A 25081-nucleotide genomic window follows, 5' to 3' on the forward strand; every position below is an offset into this window, starting at 1 on the left:
CGTGACTGAAGGCACGGGTGAAGATCAGACAGGTCCTAAAGAACTCGTCTAAGCTCAGGTAAGAACATATCTCAGTATGTAAAAACGGTGGCCTATTCCTTTAAGGTCAGTGGACTCTTGCCTGAGCCTAATTTTGGGAAGGACAATTTCACACGTTTTACATATACATTTTTAGAATAATGAGACATAGGACTAATGAGTTGTCGGACCCCTCTTCCACAAAAGATATTATAGCGGCATCTCGGTCTCAAAATATAATAATAAGTGTGGGTTCTTAAAGAGGGGGTATTCACGTATTTTTGAGTAATCTGTAAAAACTCTGATGGCGGCCATTTTAGGGATAGGTTTGCCTGAGTCCTCCTAGGAACGCCCCCACCTCCTGGAGACGCCTCCGAGCTTTCGTCACCAGCCGAGTAACCAACCACTGCTCCTCAGCAGAACCCCCTCCCCACTGATGCCACAGACAGAGTGTGGAGGGGGCGTGTCGGAAAGGGTCAGAGGTTCTTAAAGAGACAGAGGCCTATTTCAAGACATTCACTACAGCCATTTTGAGAGAGCAATTTTATACAAGGCAGTTATTCTAATTTACTGCATTTACAGACAAACAGAAGGTTTGGTCATTATTGTGGTGTGATATAGACTGGTGCTATGTGATTGAAAAAAGCATAATACCCCCCTTTAAAAGATTTTTTTTTTTTTTATATATTTTTTTTTTTTACTATTATTACTGTAAAAACTATATTTGAACCCAAAAGAAAAATGTATCTTTCCATAGTAGGAGTGAAATTTAAATTGGACTTGATACTTCCTGGAGAACTGCGAGCCTGTACTAACATGTTCCTTTTCATACCTCTTTACATTTGCTAATGCTGTCATGTTTGTTTATTTATTAGCTATTTGCAACAATGTACTTGCTCTTGTGACATTGCAATGACGGACCTGTAAAGTTCCGCTTTGTCGCTTTAAGAAAGATCAAAACATTGGCAGCATAAAACCTGCCGCACTATATATATTTATATTTGTTTGCGGTTCCTTTCCAAAGAGGGGTTATTACACCTTTTTTCCTTCTGCTGTCGAAGATTTCACATTGAGCATGATGCATTTGGTTGAATAGAAAAAGCTATATTGATCTGAAAAAGGCTTATTCAAAGCGTCCCTGTTATGGGTTTAGGTTTCCATGTTGCTTTGCAGAAGCCATGCCCTGGTGCTCTTTGCCTGTTGTTGCTTTTATTAAGGACACATAAGGAGAGAGCTTCATGGTTACGTAGGACCGCTGGAGCTCGCTACAAATTGGAGGAATACTTTGGCTGCCACGGAAAAAAAAAGATTACTCAAACATGAATAGTCCGGTGAATCAAGGCAGCCGGACATCTCTTGATCGATCGGACATTTAAGGATTCACCCATTTGCATTGATTCACCGGACTCGTATTTGTCGGCCTGGATGTTTAAGCACTATTTTCTAATTACTGTAAATTCTCTAATACTGGCCTGTATTGCATTAGCGGCCGGGTCTCTAACAGAGGCCGGGTTCGAGGCTGGCGGAGGCAAATTAAAGCCGGTCTCTAAAACAGGCCGGGGCTTTTATTAGAAACTATAGCTGTAGAAATATTCCCCATGTTAGGAATTTGTCTCATACTTGTGTAAATGAAAACTCACGTGCAGGAAGTAAACAAACGGGAACCCGGGCCGAGGGGGACACTGCGGAGGAGCTGATCCGAGCGTAACTTTGACACAGATTTAGCCACTTTTCAAACCTCTAGTGACTATTTGAGGAAACAGGGGGAGAGTTGTGTGACCCTCCAGGGTTTTAATAAAGTCACCATCGCGTCTTCAAAGCACATCCAGCTGCTCCGTGTGCAGGTCAGTCCCACGCCTCAAAATAACTCCTCCCATCAGCGCGAGCGTCTCGTCTTCTCTCGGGTCAGTCTCATGATCGATCACAAACACAAACGCTCCGTCTAAACTCGCCTTTTACACGAGATAAAAACAAATAATCCGGTCCGCGGTAAAAACGAAACAGAAACCTGCAGTGACATTGATGTCAAAGCTCCGCTAACAGCAACGAAACACTTCCTGTTGTCCCGACAAATAAAAGGCGTCAATGTTCCAGCCGCTGGGAGAGGGTTTGAAATGTTAATTAATAAATGAACCTAATATTTTAGGTGCAAATGGACACAAATCTCGTTTTTCTTTGTTTTCCTGGTCGTCCGTTTTGCTCAAATAGAAATAAAGGCCTGTCTCTAATTGTGGCCTGGTTCCAATAAAGGCCTGGTCCTCGATGTCCTTGAGTAAATAAAGGCCCCGGCCTATATTAGAGCATTTACGGTACTCAAACTTACAACACACCTTCAAGTATGTGTCTGATGAATGAACACAGTAATAAGCTAAAAAGCTAAATAGTACGTTTAGCATAATATTCCCCCTTTGAATCCCTAACTCCATCGGTTATAAATAAGTCAGTCTTCTCAAACTTTCACTGAAACATGAATATTTTTTAAACAGACATATCCATCCACTATATAAACGCTTTTCTAAGCTAAAGACTTTGTAATGTCATGACCTTGGCAGATTTCATGTGATCTGCATTTTAACCACTTCTTGACTCTTGTATCTGCTGGCGTTTCGCTTTGAATACATCTCCCCGAGCATATTTTAAACCCATAAAACCATCCTTTACGTAACCATTTTTACATACAGGCTTTTTCGCCGCGCATTATTTTCCTGGTCGTTTTCATACGGCCGCAGTTCTCATCCGTCCCATGCCCCATTACTGCCTGCTTTATTCCTATTCTTGCCGGGTAGCAGCCGGTCCCGGGGGAGTCTTGCGCGTTATGTAATTCTCCGCTATCAGCCATCGTATTTGCGTAGCCATAAATATGCGCGGAGCCGTTTGCGGCGGGAGCTTTATGGCCGCGGGAAGCGAGGAGCCGTGCGCTTCAGTTTGGCGTTTCTGACCTTGTAGACGTTGTGCTTCTCGCTGAGCGTGTCGAAGACGATGTAGATCTCGTTGAGCATGTCCACCACCTGCATGGGCGTGATGTGGATGCAGATCTCGTTGAACTTCACCACGTCGCTGAACAGGATGGTCACGTCCGGGAACACCTGAGGGGAGGATCAGGGATGGGATCAGTTTGGGCGAAACGCTGGGAGTCTGGGTTAACGGGGTTTAAAGTGGGACTCAACGCAGTGTGTCTCTCAAGCCGTGTTTGTCATATGTGAACAATCTATAATGTATAAGTGGCTAAGTGACTATGGATGTCATAACCTCATAATACCTGCATTTTGGAGTAGTGGAGAAGCAGAGGAATAGTAAAACCCATGCAGCACGGAAGAGGGATGGGTGATTTTCATTTCCATGCAAGACCAAGTACGTCTGGGTTACTTTCACAATATCAGAAAGACAGATAAGTAGGGAAGGATGGATGGATGGATGGATAGATGGATGGATGGATGGATGGATGGATGGATGGATGGATGGATGGATGGATGGATGGATGGATGGATGGATGGATGGATGGATGGATGGATGGATGGATAGATAGATAGATAGATAGATAGATAGATAGATAGATAGATAGATAGATAGATAGATAGATAGATAGATAGATAGAGACAGATGGATAGATGGATGATAGATGGATGGATGGATGGATGGATGGATGGACGGATAGATGGACGGATGGATAGATGGACGGATGGATGGATGGACGGATGGATAGATGGACGGATGGATAGATGGATAGATGGATGGATGGACGGATGGATAGATGGACGGATGGACGGATGGATGGATGGATGGATAGATGGACGGATGGATAGATGGATGGATAGATGGACGGATGGATAGATGGATGGATAGATGGATGGACGGACGGATGGATAGATGGACGGATGGATGGATAGATGGATGTTCTACATTGTTTCACTGGATGCTTTTGTACGTCTTTGCCGTGTTTTTGTGAGGTTCAGCATATTTTTTTTAATGCAGAGTCCATAATGGTCCTGAAAAAAGCTGCTTTTTAAAAGTAAACAAACAGTAGCTTATGAGCTAAAGACATTTGAGACCTACAAAGTTCTTCTTCTGAAACTCTGACGCTCTGAAACTCTTCGACTCTGGTGTGAAATTGCTTTGGTAAATCAATATTTACTGGAGTGATGTACCACAGCCCATTAGATGTGATGTGTAGCAATTCTTGACAAGGATTATCTTGAGCCATCTTGGCCTTAGTTCAAAAACCCCAATTCCCCGGATTGTAAATATATTCAACTGGAGTTGAACTTTTCCCTTTGGGGTTTGACTCTGTTGGAATAAAAGTCCATGTTGTAATTTATGTGGACACGGGGCTGGGCAAGGTCAGCACATCAGCCAGGAGCGCCCGGCCCTCCGTCTCTTTGATTTGACTTTAGAGACTCGGTGCGCCCCCTTGAATCAGCCAGAGCACATCTGCATACCCAGGCGGAGGCTCTCTGCGGACCAGTACCTGGCACGTCTCCAGCGCCGTGATGCCCTTCCTCAGCCGGTCGGCCACTGCTTTGGGGATCATGGCGTACAGCAGAGAATCCCCCCTCTTCTTCTCCTCGTCCAGCTTCTTGATGATCTCCTGCAGCTGGGCGTACTTCTGCTGCTCCTGAGGTCGGGCACAGATACATTTACTCGACTATGTGACTGAACAGGAATTGTAAAAGTAGTTTTGCCCCATTTACTTTCATGATACTAGAAAAATACTTGGGGATTTTTGTCATCTTGGTCTGTGTTTACAAAGAGCACGGTGGAAAAAAGTATGGAGTGCCATTAGTGTCAAAAATGTCGCATATGTATAGCGTTACATTAGTGTCAAAAATGCATGCATGGAGCGAAATTAGTGCCGAAATAACGAGAATAAATGCAGGCGGCACATAAAAGGATTATGACAGTTTATATTTGAAGAAGCATATTTTATGTATATTTGTAGTAAGAATGCCTAATAAATGCCTCCTCAAGCCGCACAGAACCTCTTCATTTTCTCAAAGAGCTCCTGTTTTCCCCACTGTTTTGGGAATGAGGTGTGAAGACGAGTTGTGAATGGGCACATTTCATTTGTATTGAATTCACCGCTAAATAAGCTAATAATTGAATACAATGTTTACCAATAATAAGTTGGCCCTAACTGGATCCTGCTCCTCAGAGAAGAATGCTAGCAGTGTTCTGGCTCTAAAAATATCAAAGTTTTCCCTAAGTTTAAAACAAAGCGACGCTGTTAGAGCCAAAAGCAACTTGGTTTAACCCCTTATCCCCCGCCTTAAGCAGGCACATTTTCGGCTTAACCCAAATCTAAAAGCTTCTCGACTGGAGCTTACACCCTATAGGCCAGAGTAACGACTTGTTTGAAATCTAAGACCTACAAAACTGATTGTGACACAACGTTTTTGTCACATTTTTAAACGTTTTTTTGTGTTTTGGGGGAATTTTTTTTCTTCTTTTTGATGTTTTTTGTTGCTTTTTTGTTGCTTTTTTATTATTGTTGCGTTTTCAACTCTATTTTGACACAGAAAATGTGCAAAAGCTTCTCGACTGGAGCGCTCACAGACTATAGGCCACTGTAACGCCTCATTTGAAAGCTAAGACTTACAAAACGTTTGATTCTTTGTTGCAGTGTTAATTTTGTCGACTAAAATATTTTTAAGTCTGTTATTACTCTATTCTATTCTACTGTTATTTTTAACGGCTAAAATTGGACTAAAACTAAATCAAAAGTTGTTCATGAGACTAAAACTGTGACTAAAATGTCCAGATATTTTAGTCGACTAAAATAAGACTAAATAAAAATGAAAGGGAGAGACTAAAATCATCCAAACTTCTATTGACCGTCTGAAAGAGCCTCAGATCATTTACAATCACAGCTAAAGGAGCAGCTTTTTTCATGTGGAGCAGCTCCGTGAAGCAGAGGAAGAAGATTAAATATGATTATAATGAATATTATCAATGCAAAGTCCACTAAATTAGTCTTAAATTTAGTCGACTAAACTGACATGCAATTTTAGTCGACTAAATCTCGACTAAAATTAATTTACATTTTAGTCAAAAGACTAAGACTAAAACTAAATTAAAATATGTTGTCAAAATTAACACTGCTTTGTTGTCGTGTTTTGACACTTTGTCCAAGAAGCATTTTTTAGATTCGGGAAACTGGAGAAAATGGGCTCGGTTCAGGTGGGGGCTAAGAGGTTAAAGCAGGCAGCAGGTGGAGCTTTTACTTTGATCGAAATTTCAAAATGTGACGGACGTTTCGCCTCCCATCCAAAAAGCTTCGTCGGCAACATTAAAGGTCTTGGTTTTGGTCAGCAGGCATTTAAACCTCCAACAACAGAAGTTTGACTTGACCTGTTCTAACCTTGTTCAGTTAAGAGTGCCTTCCACATTACCTACTTTTGAAACAAGAAAGTCAAGCTTGGTGATGAATTATAATCACTTGGAACAGCGCAGATGAAAATGGGATAAATCAGCCAAAGCTTACCTGATCGAGAGCCAGCTGCAGCTCGGCCGACTGCTGTGTCCCGGCCAGAATGAGCTCTCTGCTGGAGTCGTGCAGGTTCAGGTCGTTCACATAAACACCCATCTTTATCATGTCCTCCACCGTCTCTATACTGCAACAAACACCAGCGAGCGGGAGGGGGGAGTTTATGAAGCCCTTTGGCAGCTCTGCACGCAACGCTGGAGTAAACAGTTAATGATAAATAAACGGTCACAGTTGCATCGGTTTGATGTCGGGCTCTCAGACGGCTTTATATCAAAACACTTCACACCCGCCGCCGCCGCCGCCTCGCGCGCACTGGAGGCGAGGTGAAGGGTGGCCCAAGGACACAACTGCAGTATGCGCTCCAGGGGGTAGGACTGGAAGTGTTCACTATTGAGTTAAACAAAGCTATATCTGGGACCACACCGATGATTTGGAGGAGAAAAAAAACTGTTTACAATTACACTCAACACCCACCACCTGCAGGAGGAGACATAAGGGGCTGGTGCAATGTGATTTGGGCAGCTCCAACAGCTGCCCCCATGGCCCGGCAACGGACAAGTGGAAGAAAATGGATGGATGGAATTGGAGATCCCCAGACCTCTCTTTTTGGTCTATATAAGGTACAATATTAGTCAAAAGTGGCCACTGTGGGATGCTTGGCTTTACATTGCCATCCAAAGAAACTCGCCACTCACTGAATAAACAAAATTGTCTTTTTATTAAAGTGATTTAATTGTATTACACATTCCCTGAATGGCATATTGCAGGCTGACTGCAATTTGACGCATCCTAAAGTAATATGGCCGGCCCTGTGGTGCAGCTGTGGAGTTTGCATGTTCTCCCCATGTCTGCGTAGGTTTCCTCCGGGTATTCTGGTTCCCCCTACCACTAAAAACATGCTTTTCATACATGTCATGTGTTTTACAGATTGAATAGGCTGTGACTGAATGGTGTTGGTCACAGGGGCCGTTGGGGCACATGTGTGTAGACTTCTGTCAGTCTCCCCTAGAGGAAACTGTGGCGACATGCATAGCTTACAACCGCCTTGTGTAAATGTGTTGCACTATGATTGGATTGGAATAACTTTTGTCTTGTGAAAAGCGCTAGACAAACAAGCTTCCATTCCATTCCCCTAAATAACTCTATTTTTCCCAGTCTCTTCCTTTGCTGATCTCAGCAGCCATATCCTGGTTATGAGAATATTCTGGATGTTCACATGTGTCAGAGAAACCATGATCCCTGCTGCATGAGCAACTACAGTAGAGTATCCTGGACATTAAGGCTCCAGAGTGGGGCGGGGCTAATGACAAATACGGTAAGAAGCTAACAGCTAACACTTCAGCAATGTTGCTAACACATGGGTTTTATCCCAGACACTTCTCTAAACACAGAGACAAGAACTATCTAAAGAAGCATCGAACACTGTCCCAGCTTCAGCAACGTGAGAAGTCACAGACTCGTGAACCGACCTGCCAGGTCCAATCAGGAGGGAAGGGGGCGGGAGCTTGATCATTTACTTTTGAAATTCATCTCTCCTTTCTCTCCTCATCTTGCCATCTTACAGACGGTCTCTTTAATACATGACGATCACTTTAACACATGGTGTGAGTGGTGTCCTTACATGGGTGTGCCCAGGAAGATGAGCGAGTCCCACGGTGGGACATATTTCATTTGCCCCTTCAGGTGCAGAGGCTTCTTAGGAGGCTCCCGCATGTCCTCGAAGATGGTCTCGCTGCACTTGCCTGCACAAACATATTATTGATTATCTAATGTACAGCATTCAACCGAGTGCTCGACAGCAAAGAGACACACAAAAGAACAGTGTTGTTTAACATAAAGAGGGAAGGTCTCTGACCGGTGACCGTCTGGAAGGCCAGCAGCTCGATGTCCTCCGCTCCAGAGATGGCCAAGTTGTTGTGCTGTGCTTGGGTCACAGCACTGCTGTACTCCTGGTCTGTGCCTTTCATCTCCTCTGTTTTGGTCTCTAAGACAAGAATAAACTGGATATTAACAATATGTCCTAGGTTTCCAGGGAGCCCAGGGAGATATTTAATATGATAACACGAAAGACGGCGCGAGAGTGGCAGAAGGACAAAGCTAGTTGGCAAGCTATGGGGTCAGCCCGATGTTGCCCGGTACCCATGTTCCCCCGTCAATAGAAGTGAGGGAACATCGATTAAGATTAGTGGCTAGGGCAGGGGCAGGGTTAAGCTGATGGATGTATGACATGTCACTCTCATGACTTGTGATTGGCTGATGTACCAACTCACCTACGAAAAAAAATCACACCTGGGGAACATAGGACCCAGGGAACATAGGTACGGACTCCAAGCTATTGTTAGGTGCTGGCGCCCTTTGAACACCAAATATGTATTATTTCCTATCTTTCCCTTTTTGTATGGTTTTGCCTCAGTTGTGTATATCTTCTTTATTGTCACACTTCTTGACAGAATTCATTGTTTTGGGTCTCTTTTTGTTGTGAGACCGTTGGGGCTATAAAAGCTCTCTCTGCTCTCCGAACCACCCAGTCTCGCTCTCCGCACCGGGTGGGCGCTCCTGTTCCGCTGCATTGGGTTCAGTTGTGTGATTTTTGACTCTGGTTTGGACGTGTGATCGGGTTCTACGGCCGCAGAGCGCTTGGCCGGTGATCACGTCTTCTTGTTACGTTTGGCTGGCGCACCTGGTCCATCTTTTCATTTGTTACTTTGCTTATTCATCTATTTTTTTTCCTTCTTCTTTTTTGGGCACAGGAGGGTTTTCCAATGCAATCCAATTACTTCTAAGAAAACTAAACGAGAATTCTAGCTAAAAGAAAACTATTATACTACATTTTTTGCTAAATTGAGCCAGTTCTGTGGACGGCAGTGTGATGCTTCAGTAGTTGCTGTAGACCTTTCCCCATAGTAAAGAAAATGTTTCCTGCCCTCTCAACTGCAGTTTCAGCTTATGTAAATCCCCCCTTTGATCTGTTCATCCATAAACATTATCTGTAAATCCGGTGTGACGTGAGCAGCCTGTACCTCTCTCCTCCTCCCTCTTGGCCTTCTCGTTCTCCTCTTTTTCGTCCGGCTCCTCGATGTTCAGCTTGGGGATGTTCACCTTCTGCTTGCTCTCCACCACGGCATTGGACATCAGCTCGAACACGTTGTTTAGATGAGTGTAGATCTAAACGCACGTAAAGGGGGATTTTATTAAAAGGGCACTAGTTTGACATCCTGCAAAATAAACTTCCTTGAGTTTTAACGTTGTTCCCTCATCACAGAAATACCTGGAGCTGTATTCATAACATTCGCACAGTTTTTGAGTTAAACCTCAGACAAAGCTGTTTAATTTAGCTGTTTCTTCTTCTACGGTGTCAGTGCCTCATTTTGTACTTCCTGATTACACTCTGCTCAAACCCAAAAACTGTCCAAAAACTGTGCTCGAAGTGTGTTTATCACGCTCTACTGGAGCTTCTCACACGTACGTCCAACCTTGAAGTTGTTTTTTAAGAAAATGATTCCTATAAGTGCCAGCAGGAGGAGCTCCAGTCAGGATCTTTCACCAGCTCTTTCGATTGCATTTCATTGTTACTGTTTTATTCTTACAGATTCTTATTTTCAAATAATAAAACGTAAAATAGCAAGGCTGAGGCTCTCAAAATAAGGTTTTTAAGTCTATTTTTAAGCTCCATTATGCATGACATGTCCACTTCAAGGCGAGACGCTGCAGGTGAATAGGGGGAAAAAAAAGATTTGCCAATATTTTCAGCAACAAAATCTAAATAAAGGATAGAACCAGGTTTTAATGCATGGTTTTTATCTGTTGATACATTAATCATTTTTCAGAGGGGATATTAGAACTTGCTTATTTTTAATTGTCAACATTCTGTTAAGTCCAAGCCTGGAAAGTTTGGAGTCTGTAGGAGCTACTAAAGCAAGAATGAAAACCTGATTTTGATTAAAAAAAAGACTTTTGTAAGGTCTCAAATGACTATATTTGGATTACAGCCATTCACAGTACACACTACATGGATACATTTTTAAATATTTGTGAATGAATACATAAAAGGTTGTGATGCAATGTTGTAGTTACTTCCTGGATATCGGCTATTGACAAAAAGTTGGGGTAAAAAACTAGCCAAAAATCTTGACATTGACTTTTTCAGTATTGTCACCTGCAGCGTCTTGCCTTAATGCCTCTGCACTTTTTCACCTGCTTCTCGATTTTACAACATACATTGTAAATCTAATTATAAACCTCGCATTTAGATATTTTGCCCCTAATCCTGAGTGAAAGGTTCTGGACTCACGTTGTCCCAGCTGAACTCCAGCATGGGTCTGACCAGAGCGAACTCCTCATCGACCTTCTTGCCCTGCAGGTCCGAGAACACCTCCTTGAGGCCGTCCCCGATGCGGTACATGGTCATGTCCCTCCTGAAGATCACGCTGAAGGGGAACATGTCGAAGAAGATGCCCCTCTTCATGGGCAGCTTCTCGTAGCTCGGCGCCGTCTTCTGCTGAGGCATCCGGTGTTTGAAGGCGGCGTTGTCGAAGTTCATCTTGTACACCTGGGCGCACACACGTTCACGCACAAACGTAAACAGCTACCACCACAGAAATAACAGGTGTGCAGATAAAAGCAGAACGGTGCTGCATTATTGAACTGTTTCTGCTTCAGTGAGTTTGATGATTCTTAACTAATTCTCTCTTTGTTTTAGTTTATTTCTATTTCTTTTAACATTTGTTCGAAAAGGAGTGGGTTTAAGTGCAGCCTGATTAGCCCCACCCCTTCTCTGTATAGATGCAAGAGAAGTTGAAAACGTTTTGTCTTTAATGGGAGAAAAAAAAAAAAAAATTTACATTGACAATTTTTTATATCATATGAATATTTTTTAACAAACAAATTCACAGCAGTTTAAGTCTAGTGACAATAATGGCATTTGCTGTTGTTTAAGGTCAGCACACACTACACGACTTTTCCAGTCGTAAACGATTTTATATAGAATGGGGGGTCCACACTACATGACTGGATTCAGTGCGATTTTCGAACGTCTGGGGTTCACACTTGACGACTGAGAATCGTAAGAGTGAACACACTACACGATTCTGACAAACAGCTGATGTTTTATAACACAGCGCGTCTGTCCTCTCTACGGCTTTGAAAACTGACCCCAAATCCGCAAAGACAGGCCTGTGTTTGTGAGCGCGGGATAACGTGTGTGTCCCGATTGGTCAACGGTGTCAACAATGTCATAACACCGCAGCGCTAGCTTACTGCTACTACGAAGCCTTACACTTGGCTGTAGTTCAGGCAAATGGAGATAAAAGTTGGCGACAGGAAGAAGCGGGACGTATTTCAGTGGATTTAATAAGAAAAGGAGATGGGCGTCAACCTCAGGATGGAGGAGACGGAGGAGAAAGCAGGGAGGCTAGCCGTTAGCGGCAAGGTGAAGCTGAACAGTTTGTCTCCAAACTTAGTAAGTGCCGCTAAACTCTGTTCGTGGTTGAAATGTAGCTGGAAAAGGTGGTTGTCGTGAACTTTTGGTGATAAAAAAAAAAGTTGTGCTGTTTCGTGTGTGGGGCTGTGGCCATGAAATGAGTTGTTTGTGCCGCTGGTTTAACAAAGTGAAAGAAGGAGGCGCGGCGGTGTTTTTCTGTCTTTATATCTCTCTGTAATTCACATTTGGGACGGTAAAATCACCCACGTTTCTCATGTGCGTCCAAAATCGGACATGTTTGATTTCCTACGACTGAAGTCTAGTCGCGTCTTTCTACAGCCCACACTACACGATTCCAGCGTCAGTCCAGTCGTGACCCCCCCACACTACACGACCCGACTCTGTGTGACCGCCTTCGACTAGACGCGACTCGATTAGACTCAGCACGACTGAGAATTAGAGCGAAATCGGGCATAAAAGTCGTGTAGTGTGTGCTGACCTTTAAAGGAACAGGCCACCATTTTTCCATACTGGGATATGTTTTTGCCTGAGCTTAGACGAGTTGATGCGTACCTGTCTGGTCTTTGTGTGTGCGCTCAGTCACGCAAAACGACCAAAGATGTTGTTAACATTTGGCTTCTTCCAACGTATTCCTATAGCTCCAAACGGGGGTGAAGTTGGAAGCTACCACGCTCTACCACGGGCACGCACAAAGACCAGACAGGTACGCATCAACTCGTCTAAGCTCAGGTAAGAACATATCACAGTATGGAAAAACTGTGTGCCCTCAGTCACACAAAAACACCAAAGATGTTGTTAGCATTTGGCCTCTCCCAGCATGTTCCTATCGCTCCAAATGGGGTGAAGTTAGAAGAGACCAGACAGGTGCGCATCAACTTGTCTAAGCTCAGGTAAGAACATATCTCAGTATGGAAAAATGGTGGCCTGTTCCTTTAAAGGTGCACTGTGCAACTTTTTTTATGTAGAAGTTAATATAAAAAGTATCTCAGCCTCTATGATGCTTCGGTATCAATTTTATTTCAGTTTTTGGGGGGTTCTGGTAGGTTTTCTGAATGGAATGTACATGGAACCAGGGTGACCGTTCAATCAGCAGTGAAAAACGATCAGAAAGCTCAAGAAAAAGAGTTTTATCCTGGAGCGTTTTATAGGCCAACTTGATGGTAAGTAAGCTGCTGGGTAATATCAACTTCGTTTTTCTTTTTTTTTTACATATAAAGTTGCATAATGCACCTTTGAATAATATTCTTTTTATCTTAACTGTAAATGCAAACTTTTCACATCTCAGAAGTATAGTCTTTGAGGTAAGGTAAACAGGTTTCCTCATCATACTTTTGGTTCCCTTTACGGCGCACACATATCTGACCTATGCAATTTAAATTTACACTTCTATATAACTGACAAATACAGCATGTTCTCAATTATTGCCTAATGTGCTGGTATGATTTCTCTTACATGTCACTCTTAGGGGAAGTAATTTATTTTTCATACGCATGAGAGGATATTGTCCCACCTGTAATATGCACTTGAAGCAAAAACAATCAGCACTCATGGACAGGAGCGTGTGTGCACAGCCCCTCACATGTTTCATACAAGTACTGCAAACTGTGCCAGGAACCAAGTACTTAATCATGGATGCGAGTACGAACCACATAGGTCATCTTCTCTGTCTCCTCTTTAGACAGGATCTCTACTTCAATGTCTGTGTTGTAGAACTGCCGGCCGACTTGGGAGAGCTGACCTGGAAGAGAAATGACAGGAATTGTTTTTTAAAAAGACATGATATCTTGTTAACTATTTCATAAACATGACCTAAACCAGTTTTGAATACACAGTCTAGGGAACATACCACAAACTTCAAACTCGCCTCGCATCAATCAAGTCCTAATTTGCGCTCATGTTGACCTACAGTGAGCTCTGCCACTGAATTATGAAAGTTCTTGGCTTTCAAAGGAGCAATGCCTCACTCACACACAGTTCCACTTGTGCTTGTGTCCTAATGAAGTCGATGTTACCTTTGACAAACTGCGTGAAGCCCTTCCTTGTGCTACGATAGTGCAAGGTGAGGCTGGTCTCGCACTCCTCCTCCACACAGAAGCTGGGCGGCTGCACTTTGGGGAAGGAGAAGCGGAAATACTCATGCAGGTTGTCCAGCTCATTGATGAAGTCTCGCACATTCCGCCCCAGCACCTGGAGACCAAGAGATTAACCGAGTTTAAAAAGAGGCCTGCTCTGTAAAATGGACGCTTTTACAATGTGAAATACCGTTGCGAAGCTGTCCAAGGTATTGGTTAAAGCTTGAATAACGTTTTGCCTTTTAAGCATGTTACCTTAAGAATGCGCTCATAGCCGTAGTTGCCGATCCTCTTGACCATGTAGACCCCAAAGGCGTACATGAGCTCATCATGGGTCTTCCCCAGCACCTCTCCTGCCGCCTTCGCCAACCGCAGGATCAGGTTATCACTGAATCACAATGTGTGGAAGATATTTTCAACTAACCTTTGACGGGCCTTTTCTTCATCGTCTAAATACTTTCGGCCATAGCTTTTCAAGGCCCGATCTCATGAAAGAACAGCAGTGAACGGCGGTACCTTGAGATGCCAGAGGTGCCTATGATCCCCAGCTGTATAACTGGCTGTGTCATTGCAGTTTTGAGACACTTGAGGCCAATCTTGACACTTTCCTCTCTCCTGATATTATTTACATATGTGTGGGTTTGGAGTGTGTAGTACCTGTCTGTCCAGTGATCATGACATGATAAAATTCCCTTTAAAACATGGGGTTAGCATGCGAGCGTCTTGTAAGTACCAGGATGGGTGACCATGTGGAAATAACCGATAGCCTGGGTGGGACGTGAGTGAGCAACTGGCGAGCAAGTGGTGGGTTATTGCTGGAGGGTCAAGTACAGTAGGCAAGTTTGCTTGATGGAGGGCCAATTTTCTTCAAAAGATCAAGGGATGAACCTGTCAATGTTAGCCCAATGTAAAGCACCACTTTCTACAAATGCCAGGGTTGTACACTTATTGGTTGTTTCGTTTGGAAATTGTGAAGAAATTGGCAGTATTTCTCACATTCTTTTGAGAGTAGTATCTCAGTGTTGAATAATATTTCTCAAAATCATCTTGAGGGGAAAAGTTCTATGCTGGAGGGCCAGATTTGGCCCTGGGCCTGGCGTTGCCTACCCCTGGTCTACTATGTAATTTCCTGCCAGTGTGGGGTGAATGATGCACTTTGGTAAAAAGACCTATACACTTTCCTTCTCTACAGTAAATCCACTACACACTCACTGTTTTTGTTTATTTATATTTATTAATGTGGAAAGTGTTATTGACGATAGGCTATACTTTTAAGTAATGTGTAAAACAGCACTGGCCATCCATGAAAGTTCTAAATATTGAATAATGCTATAGTCGACCCGTGTGTGAATTCGCGCCGATTAGTAACTCATGGTCAGCAGCTTGACGGACAACCCTCTTGGTGACATGTCAGCGATCTTACTTGTACATCTGATGGCGCACAAACTTGAGGTGTGGGATCTCGGCGCGGTTCTCGATCAGCCTCCACACGTCCTCTCCGTAGGACTCATTGATGTAATCGTTGACTGCTTCCAGGTACAGGCCGTACATCTTCCCCTGGACAGGTGCCCAACTTAGCTACTCAGCTGGAAAAGGATCCAATGTCACTGAGCATGTCATCCAGTTTTGTATTGTTTCACTTCAAGATTACATTTATACTGTGAACAATGCATTACAGTAATGACTTACGTTATGTGAGGCATCATTAAGTCAGTATTGCATTGTATTGTTTTGAGGTGTACATTGTACTACAATGAATTATCAAATTGGCTAGGAAATAAGTACATCCAAATCATATCCATATTCTTTTTTAATAGTGAAAATGAAATCTGCAGTGTAGTGTACCTGAATACCTAAACATACAAATATTCAATGTTATTGTTAAAGCACAATAAGCCTGTGCAGTGAATGTAAGCTGAACCTAAGCGTAGAGAAATCAACAGAAATCAATTACAAAATGTACATTGCTGAATAATAATGAATACTTTTTTTTAAGTAAAAAAACAAATAATACATCAAACTTTTGCAGTATCAGTCTTGACAAAAAAAAGTGGCTGAACATATGAACCTACTTGATGATGTAAAACTAAATACATTAATGCGCTGTCAAAGTCGGTAGGTGTTGCTCACAAAAGCATGCCACTTACCTGTGTCACGCACAACCTCATGAAACCTCGACGAAAGCTCAAGTCAGCCACATCTACGGAACAAGCAGACCACTCCGATGTGACCAGAAAACAAACGATTCAAGCCTGTCTTCACACACTATGCTCAAACCACACCTACCACGCGTCCGCTCCGAGCAGAAAAAGGCGCGAAACTTTGCCGAATAAACGCAAAAAAAAGTCTCCGAAGTTGCCTGCGCGCCGGCGGGGTAGTGCGCTCACCTGCCGTCCGTGGGTGTGAGTCGATGGTGGCTCGCGGCGTCGAAGGCAGCAGCCGCTCAGATCTTGGTCCGATGAGAGAGCGCTCAGCTGGACGTGACAGGTATGCCCCCTTTCCCCACTTCTCTTCGCAGGCGCCCGCTCTCCGCTGTCACATCAACGAGTGGCCGTGACAGAAATAGACCCGGCGCAGCGTGTTTGTGGCAGGTTCCGAGCACAAAGGGCCGGACAAAGGTTCAGCAGAAATGTTTTTTTTTTTCCTGATGAAACTGCAATTGCGCGGCTTGTACGAATTCAATAAATGATAAAAATGAAAAGCTTAACATGCGATTGGTAAGTCATTGGCTCGTGCCTCACTGCAAGAAGGTCCAGGGTCGGATTCACGGACATGGCGGTGGCTTTCTGTGTGGAGTTTGCTGGTTCTCCCTGTGCGTAGGTTTCCTCGACGACAACAAATATGTACAATAGGATCCCCACTGGGAACAGGACTCCCCAGAAAAAGAGATTCTTAATCCCAGTGGGACTTTCCTGATTAAATAAAGGTTATCAAAAGGCAGTAAATGAATCACAAATATGAATAATTGAAATTAGCAAATCAAACAAGTTGCAAGAAGAAGCTTTTCAGTGATAAAATGCCAGTGCTTCACAAAATGCATCAACAAACAATAAAAAAAAAACAGTTCCTTATGATCTCATGTTCAAACCTTGTAGTTTAGACCTTTAAAAATGTGACTCTTGTATTTAGCAGTTCATATTTCAGTCCTCTATCAACCTTAATGCACGTGGACATTATACGTGCTATGTGAATTGCTTCTTTATTTGATTAAAAAATAAATAAATAAACAAAACAATTGCAAATCTAATCACAATTCCTTGTCTGAAAAATCAGTCTCATTATAAATCCTTCCATGTTTTTGTTTTTGAGAGTGAGGCTGTTAGAAGAGCATAATTGATGGCGGTTTCCAAAGTGATAAGTATTCAAAGTAGCATACTGGTCAGAGTCAGAGAAATAGCTGCCCAAAATAATTCTGCATTTCTCAACACCAGAGCAGAGATCAAAAACATCTCAGCAGATCAAGTTCACTGCCATGTACATACAATTCAAAATAAAATAGTGTGTGCATAATCCAAATTAAAGTACCACAGATATCTTTCCTTGTAAGCTTCAAAATAGCAGAGAGCTACTTGTGCTTTAAGGACACTTGAGTCACGATGGAACTTAGGCGGAGTTTGTAGCCATTATAGTTCCAGACAAAAAAAACAAAATATTTTACAAGTTGATGCTGTGGGTCCGGGGACAGCATTAAAGGAAGTGACTTGGTTGTTTCAGCTCAAATATATCTTATCTTATTTGTCACTGATGATTGTATGCCCAGCTTTATTTGTGTATATTTCTATAGGTGCTTGTGTTAATGTGGTGAGGTGGTGGACTGGCCAAAACATTGACTCAAGTAAGACAGAAAGTAAAAAGTAGTGATCCGAATAATTGCTCAAGCAAAACCATAAAACTACTAACATGTTGCTTGAGTATGCGCTAAAGTCTGATTCATGTTTCAGCAGTGTCATAAATTATGAGTCACAAAAATATTTTAAAATGTTTATGTTTTCTGAGAAATAAAGAATGAAGTAAAAAAACATGTCTATTATAAGCGTAAAAGTGAAGATTTATCCCTATAAGAGACTAGATGCAAGTTCACCATTGTATACTCACTACTGCCACCTCAGGTCTTACGTGTAACTGCAGCTTCTATATTGAGCTCGTGCATGACGGCACTTCGGGTCTGAAGCAACAACTTGAGTGACAGTGCAGGATTTTAGAGGCAGTTGTGGTGAACAGGTCTGAGCTCATTCTACACATTAGGACAGGGGTGTCCAAAGTGCGGCCCGGGGGCCAAATGCGGCCCTCAGACCAATTTATGGTGGCCCTCTGCCTTCTTGCTGAATCGGGACACATCATCAGAGATAGTCCTTTTTATTTGAAATGTAATAATTCTATACAATTCTAACCAAACAACTAACCTTTTACTGTGAGACTGAGCTGCATGAAGGTTTTGAGCAGAAATAAAGGTGTGGGGCGCAATTTAAACCTCTGCTAGTCAAAGGTTTTGCGACACAAACCACTGATCTATGGCCCTTCACCCTGTGCACGCTTCAGTATGCGGCCCCCCATGAAAAAAGATTGGACACCCCTGCATTAGGACATGGCTGGAACATGTAGGGGGAGGAAAATACTTAGTTTTAACATTTTGAATCTGTATAGTCGCTTTAACATTTGCTCATAGTGGCACAAGTTACTATATTATGTACTATAGCAAGAGTACAGATACTTTAGTTTAATATTACTCAAGTTGAAAAAATAAGTACTGTTTAAAAAACTACTTGCAAAAGTACAGTTATTTCAAAAGTGTATTTAAGTACATGTACTTGAGTAAATGTGACTAAGTACTATGCCAGCCTCTGTCTAAAACAAACAATTTCTGACCCAGTTCCATTTTAGTTAAGAGATACTGTATATAACACCTAAACATGTCACCTTTTGGCCACTAGGGGGTACTGTTACAACACATCCGGCCTGTTTGTAATCCGCTCGGAGAGGGAGGTATGAATTTGCTGATAAAAACACATTTCCTTGTGTGTGTGACAGTGGCCTTTGAGAGCGGAGACATGAAAGATCATCCACTGTGTTCCTCTATGGCACATTGGCCTTTAGTGTGTCCTCTACAGAGACAGAGCTGATTCCAAAAACATCATCCTCTCCAAATTACACCTCGGATGTGAAAAGATGACTGTGGAGTTGACTCGATGAATACAAATTGACTTGGGAGGTTACTTTTGGAATTGACTATTAGGAAAGGTACTTCTGGCCTTGATATTTGGGAGAATATTATGCTTAAGTTAATGCTTCTGATGATTTGTGTAATACAGTTTTTCTCCATTGGTTTGGCTCATTTCTTGAAACAGAAATGACATTCTCAAAACAATATGGAAAAATCTCCAGGGAAAGCATTAGTAATAGAAAATCAGCAAAAAATGTGTGGGAAAAAAAAATGTAAAAAAAAATGGGGGGAAAAAAATCATTTATCTGACCTGAAAAAAACAAAACAAAAAACAAAGTCACTTCCTTTAATCCTGTCCCTGGATCAAGAGCATCAAAAGTTGTTTTCAATTCTTCTTTCCCTATACCGTACTGGTATCGTTTAACGGTACCCAGCCCTAAAGGTCCCCCCAACAAAATATTTCTGTTGAGTTTTGGTTTGGGTCGGGCAGTGTGTATACTTTTATTGCAGATCTGTGGCCAGTATAGGCAATAAGCTTAGATTCATGACAGATCAGGGGCGGATCTAGAAAAAAAAATCACGGGGTGGCAAGCAGGGTCAGGGATCATTTCTGGGCTGGCAACCCATTTTACAATGTTAAATGTGGTGTCATGGGGTGCGCAGGTTTTGCTTGATCGCAAGGGAATTTTTCCATTTAAGAAAATTTAAAATCAAATCTTGGGGGCCACAGGAGTTAGCACCTGGCTCCTTATTTAGCCCTAAAGTTGTTGTAATTCTTCGTCCTGTCTGAGAGTGAGTCTCTGCAAGCACCCAAGCAGCTTTTAGAGCAGATGTGAGACATTACATGACATCAATGGGGTGGAGACCTTTTACTAGGGGTGGCAGCTTCCACCCCGTGCCACCCCTCCTAGATCCGCCCCTGTGACAGATCATGGCAACCCAGCTCCCCGTGTGCAGTACAGTAAATACACAAGCTACATCCGCTGCCGCTAAAAGGAATACCTGACAGAGATAGCCATCGACGGTGTATTTTTTTTTTACAGGCCCAGTGACCGCCCACCTCAGCGCCATAATGACCCGCTCCCGCGCTCATTCCTCCTCCTGTCCCTTCCATTTCCCGCTCCCTCCCCACCGTCCAGCTCCCATTTACCGGGCCCAGCGTGAGACTGCGTAATGTGCCGCCGCGCGCCCTCGCCCCCCCCCCTCCGCAGCCTGGGAGGTCTCGGCTGCAGCCCGATAACAAAGCGCCGACGCTGCCCACCGCGACCCCCGCCGCTTCCAGCACTTTCATCTGAGACTTGCATTACTCACCTCCTTTCTCTCCCCGGACAATTTTTGCAACCTTCCTCTGTGCCAAGGCGTCTCGAAAGGTATCCATTCGAGTCTTTTTTTTTCACAGAATGCTAAAAGCTGCCAGGAAACACACCGGGCATCTTTGTTTGATGTCGCGCACGCACAAAAAAAAAGGATGGATGTTTAGCGGCGGCGACACACCGGCGCTATCTCTTTCACTTTGCCTCATATATGGTCGCATTTTTTTTGTTATCTACCGGAGTGAGTTATCAGCCGCAGCCAGCCCGACAGAGCCCTTCGATAGGATCTGGTGGGGAGATTGGGTCACCGCGAGGAACCGTGCATATACTCAGCCGCCGAGATATCATCCCACGGCGGCGCGAGCGGAGAGAGTTTGACGGTTCCTGATTCGGGAAGCGGGACACGTCGGCACAAAGCCTTGTTTTGCAGATGGAAGCCGTCGCACATTCGGAAAGTTTGCACGCTGATATCCGCCCCACTTTTTGTTGTATGCGCCTGTCAAAAAGTCCCGTTTGTGAGGTGCGCACAATTGAACGTTCACCCTTGACAAAAGCCATCTTGGTTCTCCGGTGCCGGAAGGAAAACTTTTAAGGGGACTCGAGAACACTGTTCAGTTTCCAGGAAGTGGTTGTTTCTGGGGGCGGGATCTGGTGGCGTTGGTTTCACTGTAAATTGTGAAGTTCAGATTGAAAGCAGTTGATGCCACCGGTCCTTCAAAACTGAAAACTTGCACCAGTGCCACAAACAATCATCTTGAACACTGGAATCTGAACTCAAAACACAAATCTGCTAAAACATGGGAACTGTGTGTTAATCAAAAATAGCTGGGAAGATGGAGACCGAAGGCAGGGTTGCCAGGTCTGGACAGCCAAACCTGCCCAAAAATATCTGAATAACCGCAGACCGCGGACATATGGCATGGCTGGAATTTGTTTATGCTTTTTTCAATCACATAGCACCAGATGATGAAACCTTCTGTTGGTCTGTAAATGCAGTAAATTAGAATAACTGCCTTCTATAAAATGTCTCTCTCAAAATGGCTGTAGTGAATGTCTTGAAATAGGCCTCTGTCTGAGCCTTTCCGACACGCCCCCTCCACACGCTGTCTGTGGCATCAGTGGGGAGGGGGTTCTGCTGAGGAGCAGTGGTTGGTTACTCGGCTGGTGACGAAAGCTCGGAGGCGTCTCCAGGAGGTGGGGGCGTTCCTAGGAGGACTCAGGCAAACCTATCCCTAAAATGGCCGCCATCAGAGTTTTTACAGATTACTCAAAAATACATGAATGTGCCAAGGCAACACTTAAGGCATGTTTTTAATGAGGGAATGACAGAATAACATGATGTAAAGCTTGAAAAAGTCCATTTTGCATAATACCCCCTCTTTAAAGGAACAGGCAACCGTTTTTCCATAGTGAGACAGGTTCTTACCTGAGCTTAGACACGCTGATACGTAACTGTCTGGTCTTTGTGCGTGTCCGTGGAAGAGCTTGGTCGCTTCTAACTCCACCACGTTTGGAGCTATAGGAATACACTGGGAGAGGCCAAATGCTAACAACATCTTTGGTTGTTTTGCGTGACTGAGCGCACACACAAAGACCAGACAGGTACGCATCAACTTGTCTAGGCTCAGGTAAGAACATGTCTCAGTATGGAAAAACGGTGGCCTGTTCCTTTAACAGAGCCCATGTGCTACTGCGATGATGAGAAACCACCCCTATCTCCTGGCCTTATTGAAAAAGCAGCTGTCAGAGCCTTGGATTTGAGATTTTGTCATTCAAAATAGTGACTTTCATCAAAAATAGCCAATTTTACAATTAAAACAACAAGGCAAAAAAAAAACCTGGCCGAAGTTGACTTTTTGGAGCAGGTGCACATCCACGACATGTCTGCGCCGCTGCAGCTGCCACAAGCTCACTGATTGGCTGCCCGGTGCATTCAGTGCTTGGATTTTACGCTGAAGTATACATCAGCCTTGAGATTAGTAAAAGTTTTACATAGCGCTTTTCTGGACACTCTGAGACACTTTACTTTGCATTATTCATTCCCTCCATACTTTGTGGTCATAAACTACAATTGTAGCCACAGCTTACTTGGGGTAGACTGACAGAAGCGAGGCAACCAGTCTGCGCCATCGGCCCCTCCGACCATCACCAAGCAATTTTCAAAGGTATTTACAATGTTTTCAGCAATTTGAAAGTAGTTCAACAGGTGTTTGCTGACTGATAACATTTCTCCAAAGCATCTTGGGGGCCGGAGGTTCTCGTGCCTGACGTTGCCCACCCGTGACCTACTACATAAGTATTATATGTGACCGATCATGGAGAGTCGGGGACACATGTCGGTTTTGGGGCATTTTGAGTCATTCACAGATCATCAAAGTGTATCTCCAGGCTTTCCAACGATGTGTGACACTGGGAAATCAGATCATATTTGGACCATTTTGTAGACACTTCAATTTAGGTGAGTAAACGGCTTTCAAAGAATGAGCAGTTCTCACCTCTCGCTGCAGCTGGGGTGACAATAGGGCTCATTTACATCTCATTTAGATAAGCCACACCCCCGTGAATAAATGTCTCTGGTCTTGCACAAGTGAAGTTGGTTGGATAGTGGATAATCCTCTCTCAAACACACACACACAAACTCCACACCCATACACACTAGTGATGCACGGGTTCACTGTCTCTGTCCCGCTGTCGCTGCTTTACTATCAAGGCTCTTCATGAGGAAGCGGCGCCACAATAAATCCACTTTCCAGAATACTCTTTCCAGAAGTACTCTCTTGTTAAATTTGTTTTTAAATGTGTCAACAACCTCGCTCCCGATATCGCTGCAGGAATGATTGAAACATGTGCAGCTCACGGGATCGTCACAGGGGGCGCTGTCAGTGGAGACTGCAGACCAGCCAGATGCAAAACAGCTCTTGGACAGACGGCGTTTGCGGTACAAGGGCCACAGATCTGGAACACTTTACCTGTTGATCTGAAAACTTTAACAGACCTGAGTGAGTTTAAATGTAAAGTTAAACAGTGGCTCAAACTGAATCAAACTTGTGGACACAACAGAAGTTTATAATATTTTATTGCAAACCTTTTCTAAATTGTATTATTTGGAATGATTTATGTCAATGTCTTAAATATTTTCTGTCTTAGGGACCAGGTCTGCGAATTAGCTTCTAGCTATACGGCCTATGAACATGGCATCGGTTATTTTAACAATGCTTCTTGTTCTGTCCCTAAATAAACACATAAATAAAATATGAATAAAATAAACACGACCGCTGTTTACCCAGTATGTAAACACAGACACAAGTCCCGCCCCTACCGCACGCTCCAGAAATCTCCCTAAACAAGCCGGTTTGAACCTAAAAGTTCACACTTTTAAAGCAGTACTAAGTAACTCTTCCCCCTAGAGGCCATAAGCGCAACTGCAGGTGTAGTAGCAAGTTATGATTTTTTTAACTAATTAATTGTCTTGGAGAGTAAATACTACGCTGACAGGAAAGGCTAAGGGAGAGAGGGTTACTGTGCATCCAATTACACAATGGAAATATTTTTTTTCACTCAAACTTGGCTGTAGATACTGTTTAAAGTGACGTTAGCCCGCAGTTAGCTTTGCCCGTTAGCATGTTAGCTTCTTCTTCGTGATTCCATTAGTGTGTATTGTTATCTCCGCACCGGGGGCAGTCAAGTTGCAAACATGGTTTTCTGGCCAGAGACACCAGGGGGAGATGAAAGACCCTCCAATCATCCCATAAACACTTGTCCCCACAGGGACCACGAAAAGGATTTATTAAGGTAAACACGTTACTTAGTACTGCTTTAAACATGGAGAGGCTTCTTCGTGGCTTCAACTGAACGATTCTGCAAAAAAAGCGAAAATCAAATTTTTTTTCTCAAAACTTGGGATGCTGACTAGTGTCCCTGGTTCTCGTGACCGGGCACATACACCCAACCTGCTACTAGCTCATGAGTTGCTGGAAAGGCCTCTTTGCGTGAGAAGCCAAATGTGCACCCTCATTATCTGATTGGTGGCTGACTGATGTAATGGCCGCAGAGAGCTAAACATGACCCGCCCCAGACAGACCGTCCTCCCCCCGAGCCGCAGCCCGGGAGCATCAAGTGCATTTTATTGTTTACGACCTGCAGAGTCTCCGGATGAAATTGTAAATCCGATCAGTGCGGCGGGACTGTGACTACACAAAAGCTACGGGGATGATTCCGCGGCAGAGTCGGATGGAAATATGCCAGTATCCGCGGTGACCTGGCGCTCGGATACTTAATCGAAGCCGGTCTGCGTCTCCCCCCCCCCCCCATTCCCACCTCCCCCTGCCGAATGCACGGGAAGCCACATTCTTAACCGCATCATCCCCAGATACCTGCCTGTTATTGGCTTTAGCGCAGACACAACGGGGGCCCGGCTGGAAGCGCCTGCGCCGGCTGAATGCTAATGACGTCAGGGCGCGTTATTGTGGCTTATGCAGCACCCACGGGCCCCCGGCGGCTGTATTTTTAGCTTCCCCCCGCACACCACACACCCACCCCTGGATCCCAGCTCACTCTCACCTGTCAGCAACTCCGTCTCCTCCGCTCGCTCAATAC

The 25081-nt window shown here is 43.8% G+C and overlaps 1 protein-coding gene across 3 annotated transcripts in view; it reads right to left on the reverse strand.

Moving 5' to 3' along the window:
- LOC306967011 (soluble guanylate cyclase 88E-like) overlaps positions 1-16416 on the reverse strand; it is a 34817-nt gene extending 18401 nt beyond the window's left edge. The window contains exons 1-13 of one of the 3 annotated variants that reach the window (XM_079561887.1): positions 16399-16416; positions 16159-16211; positions 15435-15568; positions 14267-14399; positions 13952-14126; positions 13586-13677; positions 10791-11048; positions 9520-9664; positions 8355-8483; positions 8121-8241; positions 6497-6626; positions 4484-4630; positions 2958-3104 (exon numbers count right to left, since the gene is read on the reverse strand). In XM_079561887.1, the coding sequence (XP_079418013.1) occupies positions 2958-3104; positions 4484-4630; positions 6497-6626; positions 8121-8241; positions 8355-8483; positions 9520-9664; positions 10791-11048; positions 13586-13677; positions 13952-14126; positions 14267-14399; positions 15435-15568; positions 16159-16179 (1632 nt within the window). In that variant the 5' untranslated portion in view covers positions 16180-16211; positions 16399-16416. Of the gene's footprint in view, positions 1-2957; positions 3105-4483; positions 4631-6496; positions 6627-8120; positions 8242-8354; positions 8484-9519; positions 9665-10790; positions 11049-13585; positions 13678-13951; positions 14127-14266; positions 14400-15434; positions 15598-16158; positions 16212-16297; positions 16338-16398 lie in introns of those variants that run through there. The other 2 variants (XM_079561888.1, XM_079561886.1) reach the window with 2 other exon arrangements.
- Positions 16417-25081: the final 8665 nt, after the last annotated feature.

The sequence above is a fragment of the Gobius niger genome (genome assembly GCF_951799975.1).
Source record: "Gobius niger genome assembly, chromosome: 8".
NCBI lineage: Eukaryota > Metazoa > Chordata > Actinopteri > Gobiiformes > Gobiidae > Gobius > Gobius niger.